Here is a 15497-nt window from a genome sequence, read left to right as displayed (position 1 = left end):
CAGGCTGGTGGGTCTCAAATCTTCATTCTTGGAGGGAGGACTCCCAACTACCCCCCTCTGCCCACTCCAATCTGGAAGGCAGGCTCAGCACTGCTCTCCAGGGCTGTGTCAGAGTCAGTCCTCGCACAAGCCACTGGGGATGCCCGAAAGTCCATTGCACTCTGCCCGTGACAGCACCCTGAAGATGCTCCACTCCATGGATGTGGCAGGTGCCATCCTGCTGGCTGAGACCCGGGTCCCCAGACTGCGACAAAGTGCTGCCAGGAGCGTGCTTGGCTTCTAGCATATGTTTCTCATGGACGGATTTGTAATGCGGCACTTACGGGGCCCGGCTGCTGGGAGGGCTGCTTTCCTAATGGATAGAGTTTTAGCTCTGGGATGGGGGAAGTGCCATGAGAAGAGACCAGCTCTCCCCTTATTTCAGCCCCATTATAAAGGGCTCCTGGGGGCAACAGGCGACACACGCGCAGGCAAATGCCACGTTGTTTGGGCTCCCCCAGACCCTTAGGCACAGCCTTACAGGCTGCTCTCTGGCTCCCCTGGGCAGTTCTCCATATAGGATCCACTGGGTATGTACCCCCTTTATAATTCACACTCAGATCCCCTTGTCTTCACCAGGCTCCTGGGCTGCTTTGCGGTGTGTGGCTGAGGGAGATTGCAATGGGGTTGAAGGTGGCTGGGAATCAGGGTGCGTTAGTATAGTTAAGGAAGCAGTAGAACAGCGGGAACCTTCTCCCAAAATCAGGGCAGATGCTTCTCTTTCCATGTGGGTATTTTCCCTGAGTGTGGTCACAACACACTCTGATGCCCAAAACTCCCCTTGCAAAAACAGCTGATGGAGGGAGATGGGCTGCCTTTAACCCCTCCTCCACTGGCATTTCGGTGGTGGAGTCCTGGAGTATTAATCAGGGCCACCCAGAGGATTCAGGAGGCCTGGGGTCTTCGGCGCCGAATTGTCGCCGAAGACCTGGCACTTCAGCGGTGGGTCCCAGAGCGGAAGGACCCCCCGCCAATGAATTGCTGCTGAAGACTTGGAGCAGAAGCAGCTCCTGGGGTCCGGGACTCGCGAGAGTTTTCTGGGGCCCCTGGAGCGAGTGAAGGACCTCGCTTTAGGGCCCCCAAAAAACTCTTGTGGGGGCCCCTGCAGGGCCCAGGGCAAATTGCCCCACTTGCCACGCCTGGGTGTCCCTGGTATTAATCCTCCGTCCAGCTAGTGAGGGATTTCCTGCCCTTCAGTGGGAAGTCCATTGAACGACATCAAGCTCCTGTTTCAAACCAGTGACCCTCCTTTCCTGCCCGAGAAGATGGGAGCTGAAGATGCACAGGGCTTTAGCAGCACCAGTTTGTGGGTGTCTCTCTCACTGGTGACTTGTTTTCTGCAAACTGGATATTCCACAGACACTTGACCCCAATTCCCTGCTACACTTGATCCTGGAACCTGATTTTAACCCATATCACGACCCCTCTCTCCTCCGCGCCCCCCGAAGTTCAGTTACTCTTTGTTGTAAATAATTGTGCCCTTTCTTGGCAGCTGCCTCTGTGTATCCTGATTCCAGGTGGGATTGGCCATGGCAAATTCCATGCGAGGAAGGCTGTCCTTGACGGTATGCCTGACCCGACTGGAGCAGGGATTATTCAGCGCCACCTCCTAGCTTCAGCACCAAACTTTTGGGGGATTAACCACTCTGAACTGGGGAGACTTTTGAGTGTCACCTAATGAGAGTGGAAAGCACCAGGGCCCGTGCTTACAGGCTGAAGGAGCAGTTAGAATGAGGTAGAGGAGCAGCAGGACGGAGAAGAGAGAGGCTCTGCAGGCAGGGTTGGGTGCCTGCCTGCTCTCATCCTATCTCCATCAGTCAGGGCCCTGTGGCGCTAGTCCCTTGCCATATGCAGTGTGTGGATCAGCCAACTTTGTTTTCTCTCTCTGATAGAATGTATCCTTGCTCCCCCCCCCAAAAAAAAAAGGGGGTGAAAGGGAGAGAAAATCTGCAGCTAGAGCAATAAAGGTGTAAAAAGTATCGGCTGGGTACCCTTGCTTTCTAACGCCAGCATGCTGGGGAATTAGCCATTCTTACTGTAATGTTATACCTCTCTCTAGTGCCTTTCTGCCCAAATCCCTTCACCGACTCTGCAGAGACTTCTGCAGACAGGTAGCCAGCTCTGGGGTGGAGGGTAGCAGCCAAGTGGCACACAGCATTGGGAGTAGGGGTCATTTTAGGCCAAGGTCTTCAGAGCAAAATGCCCTGGGATCTTGAATGTTCACGCCGAACAAACAGGCCCTAGGTTTGCACCCAATTTTCAGAGATGGGTGTTGAGTGCTTTCTGAAGGGTTCTCAAGCTGAGCACCCCCAAAATGTAGGCATCCAAAACCACAAGCCATTTGTGCCTTCATCTCTGCTAAGGAGACTGCATACTTAGGGGGCAGAGCACTGGACTGGGGCTAATGGGTCCTGCACGCTATTCCTGGCTCTGCCAGCGACCTGCTGGGTCACCTTGGGAAGGCCTGTCCTTGCTCTGTGCCTCAGTTTCCCCACTGGCAAAATAGGGATAATGCTACTGACCTATTTTTGTAAAGTGCTTTGAGATCTACTGATGGGGAGAGCTGGGTATTACTAGTGTTAAGGTCTCATCTGGCAGAGACATCACGTAGCCCAGCAGGACCCCGGGGATGCCACTGGAATTATGCTGATATAAGTGAAAGGGGAATGTTGGAGCAAAGGTGTCAATGAACGGAGGCAGCATGGTCCTATGGCTAGAGCACCAGAGCAGGCGCTAGGAAACCTGGGTTCTAGTCCCGGCTTTGCTCTGCAATCTTGAGCAAGTCATTGCTCTGTGCCTCATTTTCCCCCATCTCCCAAAGCAAGGCTAATGATTCTGCTCTTCCTCTGTCAAGCACTTGGAGCTCTATGGATGAAAGTGAGAGATTGTTATTAATGGCACCTATGATGGGGATGCCTCTCCTGAGGGAAAAAGATAGATTCACTGACTCATTTCATACATAAGCAGCTCTCTTTATGTATAGATTTATTTATAAATATATATATATATATACACACACACACATTGCGGAGACCGTCACTGTCCTGTCCGCTAACAAGGGCCTGGTCATTTAGAAGTTGCAGTCTCTTAGAATGAGGTAGATAGGACTGGCCACAAATCATAAAACACAAGTGATACCTTGGCTGATCTTGCAGAGCCAATGAGAGGGACTGTTAGAATAGCCAACGTTTTCAGGCAGGATTTTTTGGAGGGGGCAGCTTCATTTTGGGGCACCTAACACAAGATGCCTCTGAGCCGCTTTTCTGGGTGCATGTAACTCCCATTAGAATTATGGGTGCTCGCTGCCTCTGAAAGTCATGGCCAAGGTGGCTAAAGGCAGACACCCAAAACAAGTAGCCACCTTTGCAGATGTGGCCCTAAAGATTAGCAACTGCCTAGTAATGTCTGGTAATGTACCAGCCAAGTCATTGCCTGGTAATGTTTTTTAATTAAGCCCCTTGGATTTTTATTTTTTTTTTTTGCATTCACTGGACAAAATATATGTTTGCAGCCCCAACTGATAAATAGAATAATGTTAGTCTCTTCTCTAGTGACCATGTAGAGCTGGGCCTGTGAGCTACTTGCCAGATTTTAAATGTGCTGGCCAGCTGGGACCTGTTGTAGTACTAAGTGACTAGCTGAGCCGTGTTGACTTGGCTCGGAGAAGTGGGAAAAATGCTTATAAAACTCTTAGAAATTCTGAAATACAATTAATTTTGGGTGGAGAATTTTTCTTGTCACTAAAACAAAAACACAGAGCTTCAAGCTCTAGAAGATGCACGATCCTAAAAGCCCCCACAGTTCTAGAAGGCTCCATATTCTAGAACCCATCACAGATCAGATGGTATCTTTGTTCTAGAAGCCCAGACTCATGTACAAGTCATATAGTAGAACCCCTAGCTCAGACACAAGTCACACTCTCGATCCCACTCCAGCTTGTGACCACTCATATTCTAGAACCATGGTCCAGGCCACACATACCACCTGTGCTCTAGAACCACACCAGCTTAGATACCACCCAAGTTCTAGGACAAGCAATGCTCTGAAAGACTCTGAATTCTAGGACTCCTGGGCTCTCCCATCTCTACAGACCCTAGTGAAATCCTCCCAAAACCCAGCATGAGTTGAATCTTGTTTGGTTCAGACAGACTAGAATAAGTTCTAGATCAGTGTCGCTATCAAAACACCAGTGGCTTCACCCACGGAGAAAGAGAGAACTGAGGCTCTGCCCCGTCTACCCCGGTGCCTTGACGAGCTGGCAGGAAGCGGAAGGAGGTGGCAGTATCGTGAAATGCGTGTGCGTGCAAGGGGCTTTGCTACGTGTCACAAGCCAGGGCAGACAGTCTCTGCTCCAGTGACCTGTACAGTGGTGAGGCCAGGAACCTGGGGTAGGAGTCTCGGTGCATGAGGGCATAGACTTGTGCCTGGGCCTCGTTGAATATGTGCGCGCTGGGCCTCACCAGGGAACTGTTGATTGACTCGCGCACGGTAGCATCGATGCTGACCTGCAGAGGGCGATGAACAACGTTCTTGAAGCAAAGGGCCAGGACTCACGCAGCGGCGCTGCTGGCATGCCCTGGCTTTGCAGGCCCCTGCCAAGAGCCCTTTGGAGAGACTCCAGCCTGTCTCGGGCACTTGCACAGATGGTTCCAATGTGCCTTGAGCTGCTGTGACCCAGCAGCTAGCTGGGAGACTGTGACAATTAACTCAAGGACCTGCCCATTCCAAATAAAGTAGGGGCTAACTCTACAGCCAGGAGCAACTCCTGCAGGGAAGCTCAGCTGGCTGATGTCAGAGGACCACTTGCTGTGGGGATGGTCCCATTGCTGGGGTGTCAGGTACGCGGCTGCAAGGAGATACTCTATGCTGCCCCCGCCAATATTCAGGGCAGTGCCTTGCATTCAGGGCCTTGTTTCCCTGGCTGTTGCATTACGTTGTGAGGTGACAACAATGGGACGGCACTGGCTTGGAGCGGTGTCCCCTGAGCTGCCCCCAGCAGGACTGTGGCAGACCTACCTCCTTTGGGGACAGGATGGAGATGTAATCCAGGTAGATCATCTTGGCTTTCTCGCAGACCTGCTCCTGGCTCTGCTCCCTCTTGAGCTCCTCACAGGCCAGCCAGAAGGCCATGTTCTCGTCACTGTGCTCTGTCCGCAGGAACTCCACGAAGATGCTCCGGCCAGCCGGGCTCGCCAGGACGCAATCAAACGAGTGCTTCCAGGAGGACGCTTCTTCCAGCGTGAGCCTAGGAGATGAGGAGAGAGCGAGCGAGAGAGATCTGACCTCTAGACAGAGTCCTGGCAACTGCACGACTCGTTCCCTTTTCAGCACCCAACCCCTCCATCCCCTGGCCGCCAACCATCCCTGACTCATCTCTGTCTGCGCAGGATCTGCCGCAACTAAGCCACCTACTCAGATGCCTATCCCAACTCCTGGGCTGATCGTGTGGTTCTCCCTGGCCCTGCTGCCCGGGATCATCTCCAACTCTTTCCCATGGCAAAGCCAGAACTAAGGAGGTGCACGGGACAGTGCTCCTGGGAGATAAACTTGACCTCAACCTTTGGACTCGATCTGAATGTTCCCCACATCCCATGTGTTCCGACCCAGGGGATCAGCTCAGCCCCAACCCTGGTGACTTTAATTTTTAAAAAAGAGCCATTTATTGTTCTTCCTTATGCTGCGGCGTTTGGCCATGATCTGAGGCCCATCTTCCCGCGTGGTGCATTTTGGGTGGCGCTCAGACACACCTTTCCTCATGGGCCGGGGGGATCTCCAGCTGGGAGACACTGGATCTTTTGTGCCCAAACCTGTCTCTTCGTCTCCTTCTCACCGTCTGACTCCTGAAACAGATGGACACGGAATTTGCGGTGGAGAGCGGCGGGGGCATTTTATCTGTGTGCACAAGGAGAATCCAAGTCCTAAACATGGTTCCCAAGTGGACCAGGAATCATACAGATTTCTATGGGTTGGAGTAACAAAACTGTGAGAATCATTCTGTTGATAAGGGAAGTGGTCTGGCTTGGGGGTGGAGTACTGGACGAGGTTGGGGAGGTGCAGGAAACCTGGGTTCTACTCTTGTTTCTGATAGGTCACCTTGGGCAGATCATGTCCCTGCTCTGTGCCTCAGTTTCCTTATCAAATGTGGTAATGATATTGATTCCCTTGGTAAAGCACTATAGAAGGGAGGGGTATTATTATCAATGTGGGAGCTCCATCAGAGCCAGCGCCATCTATTTTCTGTATCCTTTCCCTGCTGTGTCTGCTCCGCCATACTGAGGGAAAAACCCATTTCTTTGATAACTAACAATAATGACTTAGATTGCAAGCTCTTTGGGACAGGGACTGTCTTTTCATTCTGTGTGTACACAGTGTCCACCGCAAGGGGGCCACGATCCCTGACTGGGGCTTCTAGACTTCTGACATCTCCACTCCTACTTGAGCTTCTCCTGGTTACGCATCCCACGATTGCATCAGCTCTTTTGGCCACAGTGCCACACTGGGAGCTGATGTTCAGTTGATTGTCCACTGCCTTCCGCGAGTCTTTTTCAGAGTCACTGCTTCCCAGGATAGAGTCCCCTGTGCTGCAAGTATGGCCTGTATTCTTTTTTCCTTCATTTACATTTGGCCATATTAAAACGCATATTGTTTGCTTGCGCCCAGCTTACCACGCGATCCAGATCACTCTGAATCAGTGACCTGTCCTCTGCACTATTTACCACTCCCCCAATTTTTGTGTCACCTGCAAATTTTATCGGTGATGACTTAATGTTTTCTTCCAGGCCATAGATAAAGATGTTAAATAGTGTAGGGCCAAGAACCAATCCCTGCAGGACCCCACTGGAAACAGACCTCTCAGTGACCATTCCCCAGATATAGTTACTTTTGAGACCTATCATTTAGCCAGTTTTTAATCCATTTAATGTGTGCCATGTTAATTTTATATTCTAGTTTTTTATTCAAAATGTCATGCCGTAGCAAGACAAACGTATTACAGAAGTCTATTATGACAACTCTATTATCTTTATCAACCAAACTTGTAATCTCATTAAAAACAATAATAGATTAGCCTGACAAGACCTATTTTTCATAAACCCACATTGATTTGCATTAATTACATTTCCCTCCTTTAGGTCTTTATTAATCATGTTCCATATCAGCTGCTCCATTATCTTGCCTAGGATCGATGTCAAGCTGACAGGCCTATAATTACCTGGGCCATCCTGTTTACTCTTTTTAAAAATTGGCACAACACCAGTATTCTTACAGACTTCTGGAACTCCCCCAGTGCTCCAAGACTTATTAAAAAGCAACATTAACAGTCCAACAAGCTCCTCAGCCAGCTCTTTTGACACTCTTGGCTGCAAGGTATCTGGACCTGCTGATTTAAAAATGTCTAACTTTAGTGGCTTGTGTCCAACATCCTCCAGAAATACTAGTGGAAAGTGTGCTATCATCCCCAGATGATGAGACTGCATTATGTGTTTTTTCCCCCCAAATACTTAACAGAAATATTTATTGAACACTTCTGCCTTTTCTTCATTACTACTGATAATTCTACCATTTCCATCTGGTAATGGACCAGTACCATTGTCAGGATTCTTTTTGTTCCTAATATATTTATAAAAACTTCTTCTTATAGTCTTTAACTCTGCTGGCCACAGACGTCGTCTTGCGTCTCGTGGCTTCCCTTATCAATTTTCTACAAATCCTAACTTCTAATTTATATTCATTTCTGTCAACTTTACCTTTCTTCCATGTGTTTATAGCTACCTTCACTTCCCCTCTAAACCCAATAGGTTTTTTTTAAGCAGTATGGCCCCTGAATTGTGGGATTATGGCTTTTGCAGCATCTAGTAAGGTGTTCTTGAATGCTTCCCAATTATCATTCACATTTTTTCTGACTAAATTCTTCCTCACAGCTGATTTGGCTCAGAGTTGTTTGCAGCTTTGTGAAATTGGCCCTATTAAAGCACCAGGTATATATACTAGTGGTCTGCACTTCATTCTCCTTGCACAGTACACATGTAATCAAGTCATGTTCACTTGTATGTAAGCTACCATTATCTTTTCATTGTGAGACCAGTTCTTCTTTACCTGTTAGGACCATGTTTAACATAAAATTCCCCAGTGTTGGCTGCAACACTTTTTGAGCTAGGAACTGTCATCTCTAAGCTTTAGAAATTCCAAGGCTGTTTGCCAGCATGAGCCCTCCAGCAAGTGTCACTCAGATTGATGGCCCCCCATGATCCACAGCTTTTTTTCCCTACACCTTGTAGATAGGTGCGTAAGTAAGCGGTTATCCTCTTCCTTAGTGTGGTTTAGGGGGCTGTGGCTGACACCAACTAATCCCCCATGTTATGCTTTATCCTTAGGACACTGATCCATAAGCATTCAGGATCATTTGCTTCGCGTTATCAGTGACCTGGAAACCCTTTCTGACGTAGAGAGCCACTCCCCTTTCGCTCACTCGATCCTTCCTAAATCGGTTCTACCCGGTGATTTGAACATTCCAGTGTGGATCGCTCTCCGGCTGACAGCACCACTGGAGCACTGAAATGCAGACACCTCTAGGGTCGAGGATGGCACCCACCCACCAGACATCCTGCTACACACGAATTGGGCCCCAGCCAGCAGCATGCCAAATCTTTACTCTTACCAGTAAACAGTGTGGGCTTTTTAGTGTTCAGGAAATCAGACAGGGCCTTGGTTTTAAAGGTCTCATAGGCGTGGGAACTAGGGGTCCTACTGGCATCCAGCGGCTTTGCCCGCCCACTTCTAAAGGGCCTCCCCCCAGCCTAAGGGGAGGACCCACAGGTCTGGGACACCAAGTAATTACAGGGGACAACTAATGAAAAAACAGGATCGGGAGTGAGGTCATAGGGCTAAACGAAGGGAACATGTGGGAACTAGGGGTGCAGGGGATGCTGCAGCACCACCCTCAGTTTTTGCACGGGGTCCCTGTAGCGGGATGGTTACCCGCTCCTGCCCTGCAGGGCTTGAAACAGCCCAGGAGAGGGCTGTGGCTGGGGCAAGAAGCCGGGACTGATTGGGCAAAGTAGGCTCAGCTGTGGCCATGCCCCAATCAGGCCCAGCTGGCCCCTATAAGAGGCTGTGAGCCAGAAGCCCACTCAGTCTCCCTCTGTCTGAAGAGGGAGAAGGGCCTGGCTGTAGGGACCTAAGCAAGACATCTAGATTGGGAGGAAGGCTGGGGAAGGGCCAGAGGAGCTGGGAGCTCCTGCCTGGAAAGCCCCAGGCTGCAGGCCTGACTATAGGCTGAATAGGTGCAGGGTTGCAGGGGGCAGCCTGTGGGTAGGCAGAGGCAGCAGGTCTGAACCCCTTTGTCTGTGGTGGGCAGACCGCAATATCAGCCACTCCAGTGAGCAGGGGCTAGATGGAGACTGGGCAGTAGCCAAGAGTGAGGTGAAGTGGGGATAGTGGGTGGGGGTTCCCCTGGGAGGGGGAGACCCAGAACTGTGGGGGTACTGCCAGGGGCACTGGGGTCCTGGGAGGGACATGGGGGGCCAGCAGTGGTGGTGAGACACTGGCCTGAAGAGGGTGCTCTGGAGGCTGGATGCTAATTCCTGAGGACAACCAGCAGGAGGTGCCGCCAGGTGAGTCTGCGCACGCTTACAGTCCCAGCAATGGCTCCACTGCTGGACCTGCACGCAGGTCTGTTGCCGCCCTAGCTGTGGTCCCAGCCTCAGCCCCCTTACCTATGTCCAGGTCCCCCCCTACAACCCGGAGCCACAGCCCAGTCCTGGCCCCAGCTCGGGGGAAAGGAGGCACAGCGAGGTGTGTGTATGTGTGGGCACGCAAGGTAACAAGTTTGGGGACTACTGGCTTTCAGCACCTGCACTGTAAAAATTGTACCAGTGCCACTGAAAAGTCTCATCTGAAAGACCCCCCCCCGAGGTAAAATGCATGCCCCCTAAGCTTCCAGTTCTCACCCCCCAAGCAGTCACCTTGAGCAGCTGCTGCAGCAGCACCAGCAGAAGCAGCAGGGTTTGGGGCCGCAGCAGCAGCACCGCGGGTGCCAGGTCTCGGTGAGCTGCCTGCCCTTTTCCGACGGGCTGGACTCCATTCCCTGGCGAGAGGGGGAAAAAGCAAAGCCGGGGGATCACCTGGGCACAGCTCGTCCATGTTCTCCGGACGGACGCATGCCCTGACCCTCACGAAGAGCAATAGTGCAGAAGGCTAAAGAGTCTGGAAGAAGGAATCTAGGATGACCATCTAGGAGGGTGACCTAGAACAAGGGTCTAGAACGACAAGTTGGAAAAAAGCCAAGACTAGGGGACCTCCCCACCAGGCCATTCGGAAAGGAGGGAGCCATCACTGCCCCCAGGTCATTCCCTACATGGCAGAACACGCTCACACACTGGTCCCCTTTGGGCTGCATCCCCATCCCAGGGCACAGGTGAACAGGGAAGCTGATTTAGATGTGTGGATCCCATTCTGCACAAGGTGGGGGACTCTCCAACCACCCCCTCCCTTCACACCCCTCTCAAAGGGTCCTTCCGCAGCACAGAGGGGACGGGTGCAGAATACCAGTGGCTCGTCCCCCTGGGTTAGGGGACCAGAGGGGATGCCTGCACTCTGTCCCACCCCTCAGCAAACGGGTAACGCTGTAAGGCCCCCTCGCTGCCGCCGGGGGGCGCTGTAGTCTCTCGGCAGGAGGCGCGCTAGGGGGAAGCTGCAAGGCCTTCGCTTTCCCGCAGGGGGCGCTGCCTTGTCGCGGCGTTGCCGCAGGGGGCGCTGCCGACATCCGACGCGGCAGCAGGGGGCGCTGTGCCGAGCGCTGGGTTCCCGGCCCCAGCTGGGCTGCCCGACCGCTGCAGCGGGGAGAGGGCGCCCAGCACCCCTCGCTCTTTCCCCGGGGCACGGCTCGGGGCAGCCGCCCGAGCCCCTCCGCTGCTGGGCAGCGCCTCGCTGATTGCAAAGCCCCGGGGCAGGGCCTAACCCAGGAGCCTCCCCCCCCGCCCCCCATTCTCCAGCCCCCAGGGCCCGCATGCGGCGGGGCGAGCGGCACCTACCTGAGCTCTTGCAGGGAAGGCGCCTGTTTGCTGGGGCTGCCGGCGGAGAGCTCCTGGGGCCGGAGAGCGGCGGGGGCCCGGGGCTCCTTCCCTGTTCGGGCCGGCAGGGGGCGGCCTAACCCCGCTCACCGAGGCGGCGAGCTCGGGGCAGCCCGCTGGCTAGTGGCTTCCCCGGCCGGAATGGGGAGAGGGGGTAGGGGCCTCTGCACCCCCTAGCACAATCCCCTCCGCCCAGACAGGGAGCAGGGCTGCAGCGACTGATGTGACTGGCCTGGTTGCCCTCCGCTAGCAGCCTGGCGGTGTCTCTGCTAAGGTCCCCATGTTCCCTGACAGCTCGCCATAAGCTGCTCTGGTCCCCGTGTACCAAGCCATATACTGTGCTAGCTGGCTAGCCCTCCCCAGTGCACAGAGCTAAGTAGCTAGCCTCATGCACACCCACCTATCCTAATCCACACAGTATCTATCTATCTATCCCCATCCACACAAATCTCTCTCTGTCCATTCCCAGGTGCACACAGCTAGCTAGCTATCCTCATACACACACGGCTAGCTATCCTTGTGGTGCACACATCTAGCTAGCTAGCCTCATGCACACACAGCTAGCTATCCTTGTAGTGCACACATCTAGCTAGCTAGCGGTTCCCAGGCACACCCGTCTATCTGTCCCCACCTACACCCCATATCTAATCTATCAATCTGTGCATTTCCGTCCGTCTCTCTTTCAGCTGTGTTAGTATTACTACAGTAGAATCCCTATTTTACAAACTAGTTGGGGACTGAGGAGTTCAGAAAAGCAAAAGGCTCATAAAACGGAGGGTCTTGAAACCTACAGTAGGTCCATTGCAGGATGGGGCACCGGCCTCGCTTTCTTCTTGCCCTTCGAACAGCTGCGAAGCAATTTCCAATGCGCTGGAGGTTTTGGAATGGGGAGGGACGTTGACTTTTTCTTCACTAGCATCGCTTCGGTCAGATGATTTATTATTTTTTTTTCCGCTGTCAGGAAAATCCAGTTGTCTAACTGGTTGTTCGTAAGCTTGGTGTTCAGGCAATCGAGGTTCTACTGTATTGTATATTGCATGGAAGCCCCAGCCACAGACCAGGACCCCACTGTGCAAGGTGCTGTACAGACACAACTAATTCATCTTCCTGGCACTTATTTCTGCATCTATGGGGCCAGCCCCAAACATTACAAAACCATGAGTCAGGCACCGGCCAAATTCATGAGACTGGCTAGGAAATGATGTGAATCTTAACATCATAAATGGGCGCATTTTTTTTTCTTTTTTGCTTTGCCTTCTGCTTTCAGATGGGTGCATTCAGGTCTTTTTCTCCAGCTATTCTCTGCAACCACAATGGCTAGAAACGTGGTTTAAAAAAATACAAAAACAGAGAAATCACAGGGCTCCAGGAGCTGGCTCTTTAAGACAACCATCCTGTATTGCAGGAGCTGGCAGTAGTGAAGTAGTCAAGGGGTTAACTGGGTAACTCAGAGTATTATGGGTTGGAGCCATCCTCCACCTCTCCCTTTCTTCCTGTTTAGTTAGTGGGTGTCTTCCCACACTCTGTTAAGGTGTCCATAAGGCAGCCCATTCTCAGCCTGCAGTATGATAAGGAGTGAGTTTCTTGTGTACTGCCTGGTTCCTTTACAAAAGCACCTATCTTCCTAGCTGCATACCTGCCCTGTTTAATGTTGGCTATCTTAGGTATTTATCCATCCCCCATCACTGCAGTATCTGAGAGCCTCACAGTCTTTAATGTCTTCACTCACACTAGCCTCATGCTGGGCATTGCATAGATGGGGAAACCGAGGCACAGAGAGCCTGGATGACTTGCCCAAGGTCATACGAGAAGTGATGGAGCAGGTCCTAAGGTAGTGCCCTAACCACTGGACCATCCTTCCTTTCCCTGGACAGTCCTGTGCGATAACAGATTCAAGGACATAAATGGTTGTTACAAGGAGGAGGGAGAAAAATTGTTCTTCTTAACCTCTGAGGCTAGGACAAGAAGCAATGGGCTTAAATTGCAACAAGGACAGTTTTAGGTTGGACATTAGGAAAAACTTCCTGTCAGGGTGGTTAATCACTGGAATAAACTGCCTGGGGAGGTTGTGGAATCTCCATCATTGGAGATTTTGAAGAACAGGTTGGACAAACACCTCTCAGGGATGGTCTGGATAATACTTACCCCTGCCTTTTCACCCCACCTCCTATATTTGGTAAAGCACCGTGTGCCGCTTGGCCCTCAGGTGAGTGATAACAATCAGTAATAACCCTTCCCCAGCGTGGCCTGTTATTATGATTCATTGATGCCTCTGTCTCCAGGAGGTCCTTTCGATGGATGTATCTGTCAGCCTTTAGCCACCTCGCTTAGCTAGCAATCAACAAGCTCAAGGTGCAAAACTCGAGTCTAGGCGAACCCTGAGAGAGGGCAGGTGCCGGCTGTAATGTGCCCTGGATAACAACCCACTGCTGAGCCGTTGGAGGGCTGGTGGTTACCCAACGAGCAGGTCAGATCGGAGTGGGGATGGGGGAGAGAATATGGCTAACGAATAGATTATTATGTGCAGCGCAGTCGCCCCAGCCCTGGGCCTGGGCTCAGTGCCTTAGGTGCTGAACGAGCCCAGGAAAGAAGGTGACCTCTGCCCCAAGGAGCTTCCGATGTAGGTAAAAGCTCTGAAAACAATCGCTGGGCTGGGTGGCTGAACCACCTCTGGGCTCAGCCGAGCATCCCCCTTCCCTGTCCAGAGCTCGGCTGCCCTTTAGCTGCAAAACCAACTTTTCAAAACCACACTCACCCTTGCCGGGGAGAAGGTCACTGAGTCAGCTTGCTCGTTGGTGTAATGGCACTGGCTGCAGCAGGGCTGGGCCAAGGAGGCGTTTGGCTTCTGGGCTGGCAATTACAGGTCGGAAGGGCTGGGAACTCCAGCAAGTGCTGTGACCCCAAAGGGGAGTTTGGAGGATTCAGAACCTGAATGCTGGCAGGGAGGGGTGAGGGGGGGGTTGCAAATGTTGCTCTGAATTGGGGCTCCTAGCTCTGTGCTGGGACCTGGGCCCACAGGGTACAGCACAGGCATGATAGAGACCCCCAGCTGGACTCCTCACGCTACTGCTCTCCCTCCCTCTCTGACTCTGCCCCATCTCTCCTGCCGCTTCTCCTCCCCACCCTCTATCCTGCTCCTTCTGTCGCTTCCTCTTCCTTTAGCTTCCCTTCTGCTGTCTCCCTTCCCCCTTTTTCATCCCGCTCTTGTCCTCTCTTGGTTCCTGATGTTATTCCCCCCAGCTTGTGCACCATCTCCTGGTCCAGACCCTGTTCTCCTGGCCCTGGCAGGATACAGCAAACTCTTACTGAGTTCAGTGTGACATGCTCATATCCATCAGGCCGGGAGTGGGGCAGGAAGGAGAACGAGCCCCCCCACCCCAGTTGCATCTGGTTGCATTTAATCTGTTTATCGAGAACTCCTCGGGGGCAGAGCCGTCTGACCCCTCCTGATCCCCCTCTCCAGACGGCTTTGAAGCTCTACCAAGTGGGAGCCCTGGCTCGGGATCTGAGCACACCAGCACTCGCTGCTCTGCTGTGATTGTTTTCTGCAGCGTCCTGGGGGTGGAATCCTGGCGCCGCTGAAGTCGCGGGCAAAACTCCCATTCGCTTCAATGGACGCAGGTGCTCGGGGCTAGCGCCAGGGGTCAGCTGAGAGGCTGCAGGAGGGCAGGGGTGAATGGACTCGGTCCAGCCCCAGGGCCCCCACACAGGGCACTGGGTGCCCGTGACTCCTGCTCTGCTGGTGATGTGGATGGGGTGAGGCCAAAGTGACCATCTCCTGCTGGATCTCCTCTGCGTGCAGGGCTGCTATGAAGCTCCCGACAGCAATGTAAAGCTGCCTTTCCTGGGGACGCAGCAGCCCCCCAGGCAGGGTGAGTCGAGCCCAGTTACGCAGAGAAACCGGTGCAGCAGACTGCTGTTTAGGGATGGGAGTGGGTGCTCAGCGGTGGTTGGATGGGGGGATGCTCTAAGGAGAGGGGTCGTTGCTGATCCAGTTAAGGGTCAGTTCTGGGCGGGGCTGGAATTTTGTTCAGATCTCTCTCTAGCTCTGCTGGGATGCAGAAAGGGGAAGATTAACAGAGCTGTCCCACCGTGAGGGCTAGGCAGCAGCCTGGGCTTCCTATCCCTGACCATTCCTTTCCGGTATAAGATATTGGCTATAGGGCAAGGAGACCTTAGGCAGAAATGGACAAGGTGGCTGCCTCAGGTGCAGTGGGGTCACTGTCCCCACTGGGGTTTTCGTGTGGCATCCTGTAGCTGGCAACAAGACCAGGCCTGCTGTAGTTACTTTCCAGGCAGATAGTTCCTCTCCTCTTGGCGACTGCAGGCTTTGCCAGCTAGCACAGTGCCCAGAAGAGAGCCAGACTTGCCTTTTGGCGCCCGCAGCAT

At 52.8% G+C, this 15497-nt stretch overlaps 1 protein-coding gene across 3 annotated transcripts; it reads right to left on the bottom strand.

Moving 5' to 3' along the window:
* Nucleotides 1-1099: 1099 nt before the first annotated feature.
* LOC115637674 (regulator of G-protein signaling 19-like) lies at nt 1100-11681 on the bottom strand. Of its 3 annotated transcripts, XM_030539161.1 has the most exons (5): nt 11070-11681; nt 10002-10123; nt 5787-5879; nt 5056-5284; nt 1100-4544 (listed from the first exon to the last, which is right to left on the bottom strand). In XM_030539161.1, exons 2-5 carry the CDS (start codon nt 10118-10120, stop codon nt 4356-4358), a joined length of 630 nt encoding a protein of 209 aa, XP_030395021.1. In that variant the 5' UTR covers nt 10121-10123; nt 11070-11681; the 3' UTR covers nt 1100-4355. The 3 variants fall into 3 exon arrangements, with proteins under 3 accessions (XP_030395021.1, XP_030395022.1, XP_030395023.1); XM_030539163.1 differs by having other exon boundaries at nt 4453-5284; XM_030539162.1 differs by lacking the exons at nt 10002-10123; nt 11070-11681 and having other exon boundaries at nt 5056-6686.
* Between the last annotated feature and the right edge of the window lie 3816 nt (nt 11682-15497).

This window comes from Gopherus evgoodei, chromosome 20 (genome assembly GCF_007399415.2).
Source record: "Gopherus evgoodei ecotype Sinaloan lineage chromosome 20, rGopEvg1_v1.p, whole genome shotgun sequence".
Taxonomy (NCBI): Eukaryota; Metazoa; Chordata; order Testudines; family Testudinidae; genus Gopherus; species Gopherus evgoodei.
This window is presented reverse-complemented; position numbering and strand designations above follow the sequence as displayed.